This window comes from Dendrobates tinctorius, unplaced genomic scaffold (genome assembly GCF_039654945.1).
Source record: "Dendrobates tinctorius isolate UK_male_01 unplaced genomic scaffold, ASM3965494v1 ptg000251l, whole genome shotgun sequence".
Lineage (NCBI taxonomy): Eukaryota > Metazoa > Chordata > Amphibia > Anura > Dendrobatidae > Dendrobates > Dendrobates tinctorius.
Genome location: NW_027361918.1, coordinates 1,976,205 through 1,991,944, shown reverse-complemented (window position 1 = coordinate 1,991,944; position 15,740 = coordinate 1,976,205). Strand labels below are relative to the sequence as shown.

Here is a 15,740-nt window from a genome sequence, read left to right as displayed (position 1 = left end):
TGCAGCCATTTACGACCACTCTTTGGGTCCGATCACTAAGCCAGTTATGAATCCACCTAACAGTTGCCTTGTCCATTCCATACTTAGTCATTTTTTCAATGAGGATTGTGTGAGATACTTTGTCAAATGATTTGCTGAAGTCAAGATATACTATATCTACAGCATTTCCTTGATCCACCCAATCAGTGATTCCGTCATAGAAGGAAATTAAATTAGTCTGACATGACTTATTAGCTACAAACCCATGCTGACTCTGTTTAATCACTTCATTCTTATCCAGGTACTGACATACATGTTGTTTAATAATTTGTTCAAAGATCTTTCCTGGTATAGAAGTCAGACTCACCGGCCTATAATTGCCTGGGTCCACCTTCTTCCCCTTTTTGAAGATAGGAACAACATTTGCTCTTCTCCAGTCTTCTGGGACTTCTCCTGTTCTCCAAGAATTTTCAAAGATTATGGAGAGGGGTTCAAAAATGTCTTCTGCTATCTCCTTCAGTACTCTGGGGTGTAATTCATCTGGACCTGGAAACTTGAATTCATTTAGGTTAGCTAAGTGGTTCCTCACTATCTTTCTGTTTATAGGTATCCTGGTTTCTTCTATTCCTTTAATAGGACAGTGAAGAACAGTTGATGTTACATTTCCTTTCTGAGAGAAAACCGATGCAAAATAGGAATTTAAAAGTTCGGCCTTCTCAACATCCTGTTTTACCATTTCATCATTTTAATCCTGTAAAAATCCCATAGCATCTTTGACTTTTCGTTTACTTTTGACATATCCCCAAAATCCTTTATTATTGCTTCTGACACCTCCTGCAAGCCTCAATTCATTGTCAGCTTTAGCTAATCTGATTTGTGCCCTGCAGGTTCTGCAGACTGCATTATATTCTTCTTTAGATATGCCTCCCTCTTTCCATTTTATAAACATTTCTTTCTTCCTTTTTAGCATGTGCTTAAGTTCTGTGTTCATCTATCCTGGCTTCCTTAAATGCTTCCTATTCTTCCCTCTTTTCGGAATTGTTAACAACTGTGCTTTGAGAATTTCATTTTTCAAGATTTCCCATCCTTCCTGGACATTTTTGTCTTTAAGGATATCCAGCCATTGGATCCCTCCAATTCTCTTTCTGAATCCCTTAAAATCTGCCTTTCTGAAATCTAATCTTGACGTCTGAGTCTTCACAGGTCTTCCTCCTCTAGTAATCCAAAATTCTAAAATAGCATGGTCGCTACCTCCTAGGGTACCAGCCACTTTTACCTCCTCAACCATTTCCTCCCTGTTTATAAGGATTAGATCCAAGGTAGCAGTTCCCCTTGTTTTCTCCCTTACCTTTTGGAAGATAAAGTTGTCAGCATGAGAGGATAAGAATTTCCTTGACCTGTAGTTTTGCCTGAGAGATTCCCAGGCAGAATCATGTGTGATACTCTCTGCTGAGCTGTTTATCTAATCCTCTCCTGTGGGATACTGACTGCTGAGCAGTGTATCTAATCCTCTCCTGTGTGATACTGACTGCTGAGCTGTGTATCTAATCCTATCCTGTGTGATACTGGGCTCCCCCTGCAGTCTGTGTCAGAGGGTGGTCTGTGTTGGCACGGTAATAAATTGTGTTATTTCCAGCTTTACAGAAGGAAGATAACACCATAGAAATGATAAGAATAATATGCCAAATTGTTTGGTGAACTGGAACCCGCGGGGTTAAAATTTCGCCTCACAACATAGCCTATGACGGTGTGGATGCCAATCCCAGACATACACACACACACATTCAGCTTTATATATTAGATTACATACATTATACATTATAGTACAAACACAATAAACTTAGCAAATTTAACCACAAAGTTTACATAGTCCTGTCCCTGCCAAGGTATTTCATGCCAAATAACATTATCAATTTTATCCAAATTAAGATTTTCCCAAACACTGGTGACACGTTATTAAATACACGGATGATACCAACACTAGTATTGGTTGAATGTTGTTCACTAACAACATGTTTACAAAGAGAAAATAATTGGTATCTATATGTCCTCAACATACAATATTTAAAAAACCAAAATAGCCGACCGGTCTAGTACAGTTATTCTGAGTAGATGCCACCCCAGGGGTGACCAGCCACCGCTCCCATGTACTTATTAACTGTATTATTAAGTTCCTTTTAATGAAAAGTACCTCTCTCCAGGCATATGGTATTATTCATTTTAGCTTTCAATTCCTCCAGTGTTGGGGGATTACAGTCTAACCAGGGCAATTGTGAGAATTTCCTGGCCAGACGCAGTATTCTCAGAATGGCGGTAGTCACAGGGGATCTAAAATCTACCCCCACCCCCAGAAGGCCCAGTATGCACACCCTAGGATCAAGTTGTATGTGTATCCGAATACTCGTTTAATCAGGGAGGTCACCCGCACCCTGTACTGGCCTAACACATTCCCATAGCGTATGCATCAGATGGGCCCCATTCGTACCGCATCTCTGACGGGAGTCTTGAGTCCGAGCCCCAATTCTAAACAATATATTAGGTGTCTTCTATACCCTGTGGATAGGGAAAATTTGGGACATTCTTTGGGACTCAGATAGAGATAGTATAGGTGTTGTTTCTAGGATTTCATTCCATTGTTCTTCAGATATTGAGCCAGCACCCTCTTCCCACTTTGATCTGGCCAACATGGGATGCTTATCTAGATATATAATTGCCTTAAATTGTTTGTCATCCACTTCCGCCTGGATGTCCCCGAATCCCACAATCCACGGCACCACACCGGAAGTAGGCCGACCGCCATATTGGAATACCCAAGTGATGGGTATTCCAATATGGCACACGCTGGTAATTGGAATACCCAAGTGATGGTGGTACCAGGCCCTTCCACAGTACCACCAGCGGGACACTGCCGGGACCCCCCCGCCGGACCCACCGCTGCCTGCCAACACACCTCCATGCAGTCACAGCTGGCAGGAAAGCCCTCTTGTGGCGCTGCACGCCATCTTCAGCACAGGCCGCAAGCGGCGGTCTTTCCTGCCAGCTACCCGCCGCTGCCAGGACCCCCCGCCGCTGGACCCGCAGCTGCTAGCCACGGCGCCGGACCCGCCGCTGCCAGCCCACCATGTACAAACACACACACATGCGTACTCACATATACACACATACTCACATCTCCAGCACAGGCCGCAAACCACCCTCTTTCCTGCCGGCTGTGACTGTACGGTAGTGGGAGGGCAGACAGCTGTGGGACACACAATGTAAGCACACACACACACACACACACTTCCCTCCCGATGCGATAGCATCAGGCACACCTCTAGTCTAGATATAAGGGTAATAATATCTTGTAAATGGAGGAAATACGGCCCTTCGTATTAGTTGCTGTAGAGATTAAATCTAAGATATAGTGACTGGTGATATCAACCTTAGTAGTGTTAACTCGTGTCTGGAAGGCACGACGAAGCTGCAAATACTGATAGAAGGCTCGATGGAGAACGCCAAACCCAGAGCAAATCTGATCAAAACTTTGCATCTGTCACTTATTTGGTTCAGATCGGGCGATTCTGAACACGGCGATACCTAATATGTGTATGTGGGATTTTTTTTTTTTTTTTAACTGTTTTATTTTAATTGGGGTGAAAGGGGGGTGATTTGAACTTTTAGGTTTTTTATATTTTTTTATTTTTAAACATTTTTTTTTTTTTTTGGTCATGCTTCAATAGCCTCCATAGGAGGCTAGAAGCATGCGCAACCCGATCGGCTCTGCTACATATGGGCGATGAGCAGATCGCCCATATGTAGCAGATTTACTGCTGTGCTTTCAGCGCCGACCACCGGGTGGCGCTGAAAGCCATATGCCTGGAACAACCATAGAGGTCTCATAGAGACCTCTGGTTGTCCAGGCAACATGATGCCAACCCCCGATCACATGACGGGGGTCAGTGATGAGGTCATTTCCGGCCCGGTGGCCGGAAATGCTATTTAAATGCCTGCTGTCAGCTTTGACAGCGGTATTTAACTAGTTAATAGGCGCGGGCGGACGGCGATTCCGCTCGTGCCTATTGCGGGCACATGTCAGCTGTTCATAACAGCTGACATGTTGCAGCTTTGAGGTGGGCTCACCGCCGGAGCCCTCATCAAAGCGGGGGACCTTACTGATGACGTACTATTACTTTATCGGTAAGGAAGGGGTTAATGGCGAACTGAAAACATGGTAACACATTGCAGCTTTTGAGACTCCTCAGGTCTCTTCATCAGGTAAAGACTAAGACAAAATCTGAAGAGTCACATATTTATACACAACACAGCACAAAAATAGCGTAATAGATAAGACAAGTGACGTGAAGCAGAATTGTCATTATGGGAGAGGGAGAAACATAAATATTGGAACAGTTCATAGATAAGGAGCGTGAAAGTTTTATTGCCCTCTGATTGGGGGCTGGATCTGTGTTGTGATGACCCCAGAAGGTCTTAGGAGCAAATTCCTTAATTGATGTAAAATGACATACATTCATGGGACACATTCATTCCTGCACTGAGTGAGTCAAAAGATTTCATGAATTTGTATTCCGAGACTACTCTGTCTCTATAAGACTTGAAGTTACCTTTTAATACAAGTAATTTAATGTCCATCATGCTATGACCGAGGATACAAAAATGTTTGCCACAGGTAGATCCATTCTTTTTTCATTTATTGCGTGACGATACAGTACATTACAGCAGTGATGGCGGTGTATCCTCGTGTCTGGGGGGGATTACATATAGGACATTACAGCAGTGATGGCGGTGTATCCCCGTGTCTGGGGGGGATTACGTATAGGACATTACAGTAGTGATGGCGGTGTATCCTCGTGTTTGGGGGGGATTACGTATAGGACATTACAGCAGTGATGGCGGTGTATCCTCGTGTTTGGGGGGGATTACGTATAGGACATTACAGTAGTGATGGCGGTGTATCCTCGTGTTTGGGGGGGATTACGTATAGGACATTACAGTAGTGATGGCGGTGTATCCTCGTGTCAGGGGGGGGATTACGTATAGGACATTACAGTAGTGATGGCGGTGTATCCCCGTGTCTGGGGGGATTACGTATAGGACATTACAGCAGTGATGGCGGTGTATCCTCGTGTCAGGGGGGGGGATTACGTATAGGACATTACAGTAGTGATGGCGGTGTATCCCCGTGTCTGGGGGGATTACGTATAGGACATTACAGCAGTGATGGCGGTGTATCCTCGTGTCTGGGGGGATTACGTATAGGACATTACAGTAGTGATGGCGGTGTATCCCCGTGTCTGGGGGGATTACGTATAGGACATTACAGTAGTGATGGCGGTGTATCCCCGTGTCTGGGAGGATTACGTATAGGACATTACAGTAGTGATGGCGGTGTATCCTCGTGTCTTGGAGGATTACGTATAGGACATTACAGTAGTGATGGCGGTGTATCCTCGTGTCAGGGGGGGGGATTACGTATAGGACATTACAGTAGTGATGGCGGTGTATCTCCGTGTCTGGGGGGATTACGTATAGGACATTACAGTAGTGATGGCGGTGTATCCCCGTGTCTGGGAGGATTACGTATAGGACATTACAGCAGTGATGGCGGTGTATCCCCGTGTCTGGGGGGATTATGTATAGGACATTACAGTAGTGATGGCGGTGTATACCCGTGTCTGGGAGGATCACGTATAGGACATTACAGTAGTGATGGCGGTGTATCCTCGTGTCTGGGGGGATTACGTATAGGACATTACAGTAGTGATGGCGGTGTATCCCCGTGTCTGGGAGGATTACGTATAGGACATTACAGTAGTGATGGCGGTGTATCCCCGTGTCTGGGAGGATTACGTATAGGACATTACAGTAGTGATGGCGATGTATCCCCGTGTCTGGGGGGATTACGTATAGGACATTACAGTAGTGATGGCGGTGTATCCTCGTGTCTGGGGGGATTACGTATAGGACATTACAGTAGTGATGGCGGTGTATCCCCGTGTCTGGGAGGATTACGTATAGGACATTACAGTAGTGATGGCGATGTATCCCCGTGTCTGGGGGGATTACGTATAGGACATTACAGTAGTGATGGCGGTGTATCCTCGTGTCTGGGGGGATTACGTATAGGACATTACAGTAGTGATGGCGGTGTATCCCCGTGTCTGGGAGGATTACGTATAGGACATTAGAGTAGTGATGGCGGTGTATCCCCGTGTCTGGGGGGGATTACGTATAGGACATTACAGTAGTGATGGCGGTGTATCCCCGTGTCTGGGGGGATTACGTATAGGACATTACAGTAGTGATGGCGGTGTATCCCCGTGTCTGGGGGGGGATTACGTATAGGACATTACAGTAGTGATGGCGGTGTATCCCCGTGTCTGGGGGGGATTACGTATAGGACATTACAGTAGTGATGGCGGTGTATCCCCGTGTCTGGGGGGATTACGTATAGGACATTACAGTAGTGATGGCGGTGTATCCTCGTGTCTGGGGGGATTACGTATAGGACATTACAGTAGTGACGGCGGTGTATCCCCCTGTCTGGGGGGATTACGTATAGGACATTACAGTAGTGATGGCGGTGTATCCCCGTGTCTGGGGGGATTACGTATAGGACATTACAGTAGTGATGGCGGTGTATCCCCGTGTCTGGGAGGATTACGTATAGGACATTACAGTAGTGATGGCGGTGTATCCTCGTGTCTGGGGGGATTACGTATAGGACATTACAGTAGTGATGGCGGTGTATCCCCGTGTCTGGGAGGATTACGTATAGGACATTACAGTAGTGATGGCGGTGTATCCCCGTGTCTCGGGGGATTACGTATAGGACATTACAGCAGTGATGGCGGTGTATCTTCGTGTCAGGGGGGGGGATTACGTATAGGACATTACAGTAGTGATGGCGGTGTATCTCCGTGTCTGGGGGGATTACGTATAGGACATTACAGCAGTGATGGCGGTGTATCCTCGTGTCAGGGGGGGGGGATTACGTATAGGACATTACAGCAGTGATGGCGGTGTATCTCCGTGTCTGGGGGGATTACGTATAGGACATTACAGTAGTGATGGCGGTGTATCCTCGTGTCAGGGGGGGGGATTACGTATAGGACATTACAGTAGTGATGGCGGTGTATCTCCGTGTCTGGGGGGATTACGTATAGGACATTACAGTAGTGATGGCGGTGTATCCCCGTGTCTGGGGGGATTACGTATAGGACATTACAGTAGTGATGGCGGTGTATCCCCGTGTCTGGGAGGATTACGTATAGGACATTACAGTAGTGATGGCGGTGTATCCCCGTGTCTGGGAGGATTACGTATAGGACATTACAGTAGTGATGGCGGTGTATCCCCGTGTCTGGGAGGATTACGTATAGGACATTACAGTAGTGATGGCGATGTATCCCCGTGTCTGGGGGGATTACGTATAGGACATTACAGTAGTGATGGCGGTGTATCCTCGTGTCTGGGAGGATTACGTATAGGACATTACAGTAGTGATGGCGGTGTATCCCCGTGTCAGGGGGGGGGGATTACGTATAGGACATTACAGTAGTGATGGCGGTGTATCTCCGTGTCTGGGAGGATTACGTATAGGACATTACAGTAGTGATGGCGGTGTATCCCCGTGTCTGGGGGGATTACGTATAGGACATTACAGTAGTGATGGCGGTGTATCCTCGTGTCAGGGGGGGGGATTACGTATAGGACATTACAGTAGTGATGGCGGTGTATCCTCGTGTCAGGGGGGGGGATTACGTATAGGACATTACAGTAGTGATGGCGGTGTATCCCCGTGTCTGGGGGGATTACGTATAGGACATTACAGTAGTGATGGCGGTGTATCTCCGTGTCTGGGGGGATCACGTATAGGACATTACAGTAGTGATGGCGGTGTATCCCCGTGTCTGGGGGGATTACGTATAGGACATTACAGTAGTGATGGCGGTGTATCTCCGTGTCTGGGGGGATCACGTATAGGACATTACAGTAGTGATGGCGGTGTATCTCCGTGTCTGGGGGGATTACGTATAGGACATTACAGTAGTGATGGCGGTGTATCCCCGTGTCTGGGAGGATTACGTATAGGACATTACAGCAGTGATGGCGGTGTATCCCCGTGTCTGGGGGGATTACGTATAGGACATTACAGCAGTGATGGCGGTGTATCCCCGTGTCTGGGAGGATTACGTATAGGACATTACAGCAGTGATGGCGGTGTATCCCCGTGTCTGGGGGGATTACGTATAGGACATTACAGTAGTGATGGCGGTGTATCCCCGTGTCTGGGAGGATTACGTATAGGACATTACAGTAGTGATGGCGGTGTATCCCCGTGTCTGGGAGGATTACGTATAGGACATTACAGCAGTGATGGCGGTGTATCCCCGTGTCTGGGAGGACATTACAGTAGTGATGGCGGTGTATCCCCGTGTCTGGGGGGATCACGTATAGGACATTACAGTAGTGATGGCGGTGTATCCCCGTGTCTGGGGGGATCACGTATAGGACATTACAGCAGTGATGGCGGTGTATCCCCGTGTCTGGGGGGATCACGTATAGGACATTACAGTAGTGATGGCGGTGTATCCCCGTGTCTGGGGGGATCACGTATAGGACATTACAGCAGTGATGGCGGTGTATCCCCGTGTCTGGGAGGATTACGTATAGGACATTACAGTAGTGATGGCGGTGTATCCCCGTGTCTGGGAGGATTACGTATAGGACATTACAGTAGTGATGGCGGTGTATCCCCGTGTCTGGGGGGATTACGTATAGGACATTACAGCAGTGATGGCGGTGTATCCCCGTGTCTGGGGGGGATCACGTATAGGACATTACAGTAGTGATGGCGGTGTATCCCCGTGTCTGGGGGGATCACGTATAGGACAATACAGTAGTGATGGCGGTGTATCCCCGTGTCTGGGGGGATTACGTATAGGACATTACAGCAGTGATGGCGGTGTATCCCCGTGTCTGGGGGGATTACGTATAGGACATTACAGCAGTGATGGCGGTGTATCCCCGTGTCTGGGGGGATCACGTATAGGACATTACAGTAGTGATGGCGGTGTATCCCCGTGTCTGGGGGGATCACGTATAGGACATTACAGTAGTGATGGCGGTGTATCCCCGTGTCTGGGGGGATCACGTATAGGACATTACAGTAGTGATGGCGGTGTATCCCCGTGTCTGGGGGGGATCACGTATAGGACATTACAGTAGTGATGGCGGTGTATCCCCGTGTCTGGGGGGATTACGTATAGGACATTACAGCAGTGATGGCGGTGTATCCCCGTGTCTGGGGGGATCACGTATAGGACATTACAGTAGTGATGGCGGTGTATCCCCGTGTCTGGGGGGATTACGTATAGGACATTACAGCAGTGATGGCGGTGTATCCCCGTGTCTGGGGGGATTACGTATAGGACATTACAGTAGTGATGGCGGTGTATCCCCGTGTCTGGGGGGATTACGTATAGGACATTACAGCAGTGATGGCGGTGTATCCCCGTGTCTGGGGGGATCACGTATAGGACATTACAGTAGTGATGGTGGTGTATCCCCGTGTCTGGGGGGATTACGTATAGGACATTACAGCAGTGATGGCGGTGTATCCTCGTGTCTGGGGGGATCACGTATAGGACATTACAGTAGTGATGGCGGTGTATCCCCGTGTCTGGGGGGATTACGTATAGGACATTACAGTAGTGATGGCGGTGTATCCCCGTGTCTGGGGGGATCACGTATAGGACATTACAGTAGTGATGGCGGTGTATCCCCGTGTCTGGGGGGATTACGTATAGGACATTACAGCAGTGATGGCGGTGTATCCCCGTGTCTGGGGGGATTACGTATAGGACATTACAGCAGTGATGGCGGTGTATCCCCGTGTCTGGGGGGATTACGTATAGGACATTACAGTAGTGATGGCGGTGTATCCCCGTGTCTGGGGGGATCACGTATAGGACATTACAGTAGTGATGGCGGTGTATCCCCGTGTCTGGGGGGATTACGTATAGGACATTACAGCAGTGATGGCGGTGTATCCCCGTGTCTGGGGGGATCACGTATAGGACATTACAGTAGTGATGGCGGTGTATCCCCGTGTCTGGGGGGGATTACGTATAGGACATTACAGTAGTGATGGCGGTGTATCCCCGTGTCTGGGAGGATTACGTATAGGACATTACAGTAGTGATGGCGGTGTATCCCCGTGTCTGGGAGGATTACGTATAGGACATTACAGCAGTGATGGCGGTGTATCCCCGTGTCTGGGGGGATTACGTATAGGACATTACAGCAGTGATGGCGGTGTATCCCCGTGTCTGGGAGGATTACGTATAGGACATTACAGCAGTGATGGCGGTGTATCCTCGTGTCTGGGGGGGATTACGTATAGGACATTACAGTAGTGATGGCGATGTATCCCCGTGTCTGGGGGGATTACGTATAGGACATTACAGCAGTGATGGCGGTGTATCCCCGTGTCTGGGAGGATTACGTATAGGACATTACTGCAGTGATGGCGGTGTATCCCCGTGTCTGGGGGGGATTACGTATAGGACATTACAGTAGTGATGGCGATGTATCCCCGTGTCTGGGGGGATTACGTATAGGACATTACAGCAGTGATGGCGGTGTATCCCCGTGTCTGGGAGGATTACGTATAGGACATTACTGCAGTGATGGCGGTGTATCCCCGTGTCTGGGGGGATTACGTATAGGACATTACAGCAGTGATGGCGGTGTATCCTCGTGTCTGGGGGGATTACGTATAGGACATTACAGTAGTGATGGCGATGTATCCCCGTGTCTGGGGGGATTACGTATAGGACATTACTGCAGTGATGGCGGTGTATCCCCGTGTCTGGGGGGATTACGTATAGGACATTACAGTAGTGATGGCGGTGTATCCCCGTGTCTGGGGGGATTACGTATAGGACATTACAGTAGTGATGGCGGTGTATCCTCGTGTCTGGGGGGATTACGTATAGGACATTACAGTAGTGATGGGGGTGTATCCCCGTGTCTGGGGGGATTACGTATAGGACATTACAGCAGTGATGGCGGTGTATCCTCGTGTCTGGGGGGATTACGTATAGGACATTACAGTAGTGATGGCGGTGTATCCCCGTGTCTGGGGGGATTACGTATAGGACATTACTGCAGTGATGGCGGTGTATCCCCGTGTCTGGGGGGATTACGTATAGGACATTACAGTAGTGATGGCGGTGTATCCCCGTGTCTGGGGGGATTACGTATAGGACATTACAGTAGTGATGGCGGTGTATCCTCGTGTCTGGGGGGATTACGTATAGGACATTACAGTAGTGATGGCGGTGTATCCTCGTGTCTGGGGGGATTACGTATAGGACATTACAGTAGTGATGGCGATGTATCCCCGTGTCTGGGGGGATTACGTATAGGACATTACAGCAGTGATGGCGGTGTATCCCCGTGTCTGGGAGGATTACGTATAGGACATTACAGTAGTGATGGCGGTGTATCCTCGTGTCTGGGGGGATTACGTATAGGACATTACAGTAGTGATGGGGGTGTATCCCCGTGTCTGGGGGGATTACGTATAGGACATTACAGTAGTGATGGCGATGTATCCCCGTGTCTGGGGGGATTACGTATAGGACATTACAGCAGTGATGGCGGTGTATCCCCGTGTCTGGGAGGATTACGTATAGGACATTACAGTAGTGATGGCGGTGTATCCTCGTGTCTGGGGGGATTACGTATAGGACATTACAGTAGTGATGGTGGTGTATCCTCGTGTCTGGGGGGATTACGTATAGGACATTACAGTAGTGATGGCGGTGTATCCTCGTGTCTGGGGGGATTACGTATAGGACATTACAGTAGTGATGGCGGTGTATCCCCGTGTCTGGGGGGATTACGTATAGGACATTACTGCAGTGATGGCGGTGTATCCCCGTGTCTGGGGGGATTACGTATAGGACATTACAGTAGTGATGGCGGTGTATCTCCGTGTCTGGGAGGATTACGTATAGGACATTACAGTAGTGATGGCGGTGTATCCCCGTGTCTGGGGGGATTACGTATAGGACATTACAGTAGTGATGGCGGTGCATCCCCGTGTCTGGGGGGATTACGTATAGGACATTACAGTAGTGATGGCGGTGTATCCCCGTGTCTGGGGGGATTACGTATAGGACATTACAGTAGTGATGGCGGTGTATCCTCGTGTCTGGGGGGATTACGTATAGGACATTACAGTAGTGATGGCGGTGTATCCTCGTGTCTGGGGGGATTACGTATAGGACATTACAGTAGTGATGGCGATGTATCCCCGTGTCTGGGGGGATTACGTATAGGACATTACAGCAGTGATGGCGGTGTATCCCCGTGTCTGGGAGGATTACGTATAGGACATTACAGTAGTGATGGCGGTGTATCCCCGTGTCTGGGAGGATTACGTATAGGACATTACTGTAGTGATGGCGGTGTATCCCCGTGTCTGGGGGGATCACGTATAGGACATTACTGTAGTGATGGCGGTGTATCCTCGTGTCTGGGGGGATCACGTATAGGACATTACAGTAGTGATGGCGGTGTATCCCCGTGTCTGGGGGGATTACGTATAGGACATTACTGTAGTGATGGCGGTGTATCCTCGTGTCTGGGGGGATTACGTATAGGACATTACAGTAGTGATGGCGGTGTATCCTCGTGTCTGGGGGGATTACGTATAGGACATTACTGTAGTGATGGCGGTGTATCCTCGTGTCTGGGGGGATCACGTATAGGACATTACTGTAGTGATGGCGGTGTATCCTCGTGTCTGGGGGGATTACGTATAGGACATTACTGTAGTGATGGCGGTGTATCCTCGTGTCTGGGGGGATCACGTATAGGACATTACTGTAGTGATGGCGGTGTATCCCCGTGTCTGGGAGGATCACGTATAGGACATTACAGCAGTGATGGCGGTGTATCCCCGTGTCTGGGAGGATTACGTATAGGACATTACAGTAGTGATGGCGGTGTATCCCCGTGTCTGGGGGGATCACGTATAGGACATTACAGTAGTGATGGCGGTGTATCCCCGTGTCTGGGAGGATTACGTATAGGACATTACAGCAGTGATGGCGGTGTATCCTCGTGTCTGGGGGGATTACGTATAGGACATTACAGTAGTGATGGCGGTGTATCCCCGTGTCTGGGGGGATTACGTATAGGACATTACAGCAGTGATGGCGGTGTATCCTCGTGTCTGGGGGGATCACGTATAGGACATTACAGCAGTGATGGCGGTGTATCCTCGTGTCTGGGGGGATTACGTATAGGACATTACAGCAGTGATGGCGGTGTATCCCCGTGTCTGGGAGGATTACGTATAGGACATTACAGTAGTGATGGCGGTGTATCCCCGTGTCTGGGGGGATTACGTATAGGACATTACAGTAGTGATGGCGGTGTATCCCCGTGTCTGGGGGGATTACGTATAGGACATTACAGCAGTGATGGCGGTGTATCCTCGTGTCTGGGGGGATCACGTATAGGACATTACAGTAGTGATGGCGGTGTATCCCCGTGTCTGGGAGGATTACGTATAGGACATTACAGCAGTGATGGCGGTGTATCCTCGTGTCTGGGGGGATCACGTATAGGACATTACAGTAGTGATGGCGGTGTATCCCCGTGTCTGGGAGGATTACGTATAGGACATTACAGCAGTGATGGCGGTGTATCCTCGTGTCTGGGGGGATCACGTATAGGACATTACAGTAGTGATGGCGGTGTATCCCCGTGTCTGGGAGGATTACGTATAGGACATTACAGCAGTGATGGCGGTGTATCCTCGTGTCTGGGGGGATTACGTATAGGACATTACAGCAGTGATGGCGGTGTATCCCCGTGTCTGGGAGGATTACGTATAGGACATTACAGTAGTGATGGCGGTGTATCCCCGTGTCTGGGGGGATTACGTATAGGACATTACAGTAGTGATGGCGGTGTATCCCCGTGTCTGGGGGGATTACGTATAGGACATTACAGTAGTGACGGTGGTGTATCCCCGTGTCTGGGAGGATCACGTATAGGACATTACAGTAGTGATGGCGGTGTATCCCCGTGTCTGGGAGGATTACGTATAGGACATTACAGTAGTGATGGCGGTGTATCCCCGTGTCTGGGAGGATTACGTATAGGACATTACAGCAGTGATGGCGGTGTATCCCCATGTCTGGGAGGATTACGTATAGGACATTACAGTAGTGATGGCGGTGTATCCCCGTGTCTGGGGGGATCACGTATAGGACATTACAGTAGTGATGGCGGTGTATCCTCGTGTCTGGGGGGATCACGTATAGGACATTACTGTAGTGATGGCGGTGTATCCTCGTGTCTGGGGGGATCACGTATAGGACATTACTGTAGTGATGGCGGTGTATCCTCGTGTCTGGGGGGATTACGTATAGGACATTACTGTAGTGATGGCGGTGTATCCTCGTGTCTGGGGGGATCACGTATAGGACATTACTGTAGTGATGGCGGTGTATCCTCGTGTCTGGGGGGATCACGTATAGGACATTACTGTAGTGATGGCGGTGTATCCTCGTGTCTGGGGGGATCACGTATAGGACATTACAGTAGTGATGGCGGTGTATCCTCGTGTCTGGGGGGATTACGTATAGGACATTACAGTAGTGATGGCGGTGTATCCCCGTGTCTGGGGGGATTACGTATAGGACATTACAGCAGTGATGGCGGTGTATCCCCGTGTCCCTACATGTGTGGACGAACAGGTCCAGTCCCCGGAGGTGACAAGGGGGCGGTCCCTCCATCCCCAGAGGAGACAAGGGGGCGGTCCCCCCATCCCCAGAGGAGACAAGGGGGCGGTCCCTCCGTGCTGACAGTGTGCGGCCGCGGGGAGGACACAGAGGCTGCAGGGAGTGAGCAGAACACCGGCAGCTCTGTCACTAGGAGAGAGGCAGCCATGACTGCACAGACTGTGTGAGAGCTGCGCCCGAGTCCTGGCCGCTGTCACCTCACCTGACACCGCAGAGAGCCGCAGCCGGGGGAAGACGTCCTGGGGGCGGCGGGTAGCAGACAGTGTGGGCTCCTTCTTCCGGGTGTGACGTCATTTCCGGGGGCGTGTCCTCCCGGGAGGGGGCGTGCTCTGGCAGGGAAGCCTCCATTACACGGGTGTCTCTGGCAGTAGTGACAGGGTGGGGGCTTCTTCCGTGTTCGGGTGATGGGGCTGATACTGGGGGCTTCCAGTGGGGTTTGGGTCATCTGGGAGCTGTTGGTCTCCAGGAGGGGTTGGTGCACGACTGTGGGGTCTGGTCGGGTCCCGGTGGGGATAGTGCACGTCCAGCACCTGTGGAATGCGCCACCTTCACTGCCGTGATGAACCAGTCAGCGCTGCCGCTCCCGAGACACGCCCACTGCAACCTTCACCGGAAGTAAAAACTTGCGGGCGGGGCTCTGCAGTAATGTGAAGGGCCTGCGGTGACGTCACGTCATGTGACCGGAAGAGGCCGGTGACGCAGATGGAGCGGATGTGCTGAGGATCTCCCTCTCTCCTCCAGTATTAGTCTCCTCTTCTGAGGTGTTAGGGCTTTTGTAAGGAATTATTGTGGGTGTTCCTGGCGCAGAGATCACCGGTCAGGCGGGAAGGGGTTAATTTGTCTTGTTTCTATGGTGTCGGTGATTCCATGGTGCTGTACATGAGGAGGGCGGTCACAGACAGAGTATACAGACATGTCCAATGACAGAGT

General features: G+C 49.9%; 1 protein-coding gene across 1 annotated transcript in view; it reads right to left on the bottom strand.

Annotated features, from left to right (window-relative positions):
• LOC141065397 (uncharacterized) overlaps positions 1 to 15,434 on the bottom strand; it is an 83,103-nt gene extending 67,669 nt beyond the window's left edge. The window contains 1 exon segment of the mRNA XM_073557864.1: positions 15,013 to 15,434. Coding sequence (XP_073413965.1) covers positions 15,013 to 15,255 — 243 coding nt within the window. The 5' untranslated portion in view covers positions 15,256 to 15,434.
• Positions 15,435 to 15,740: the final 306 nt, after the last annotated feature.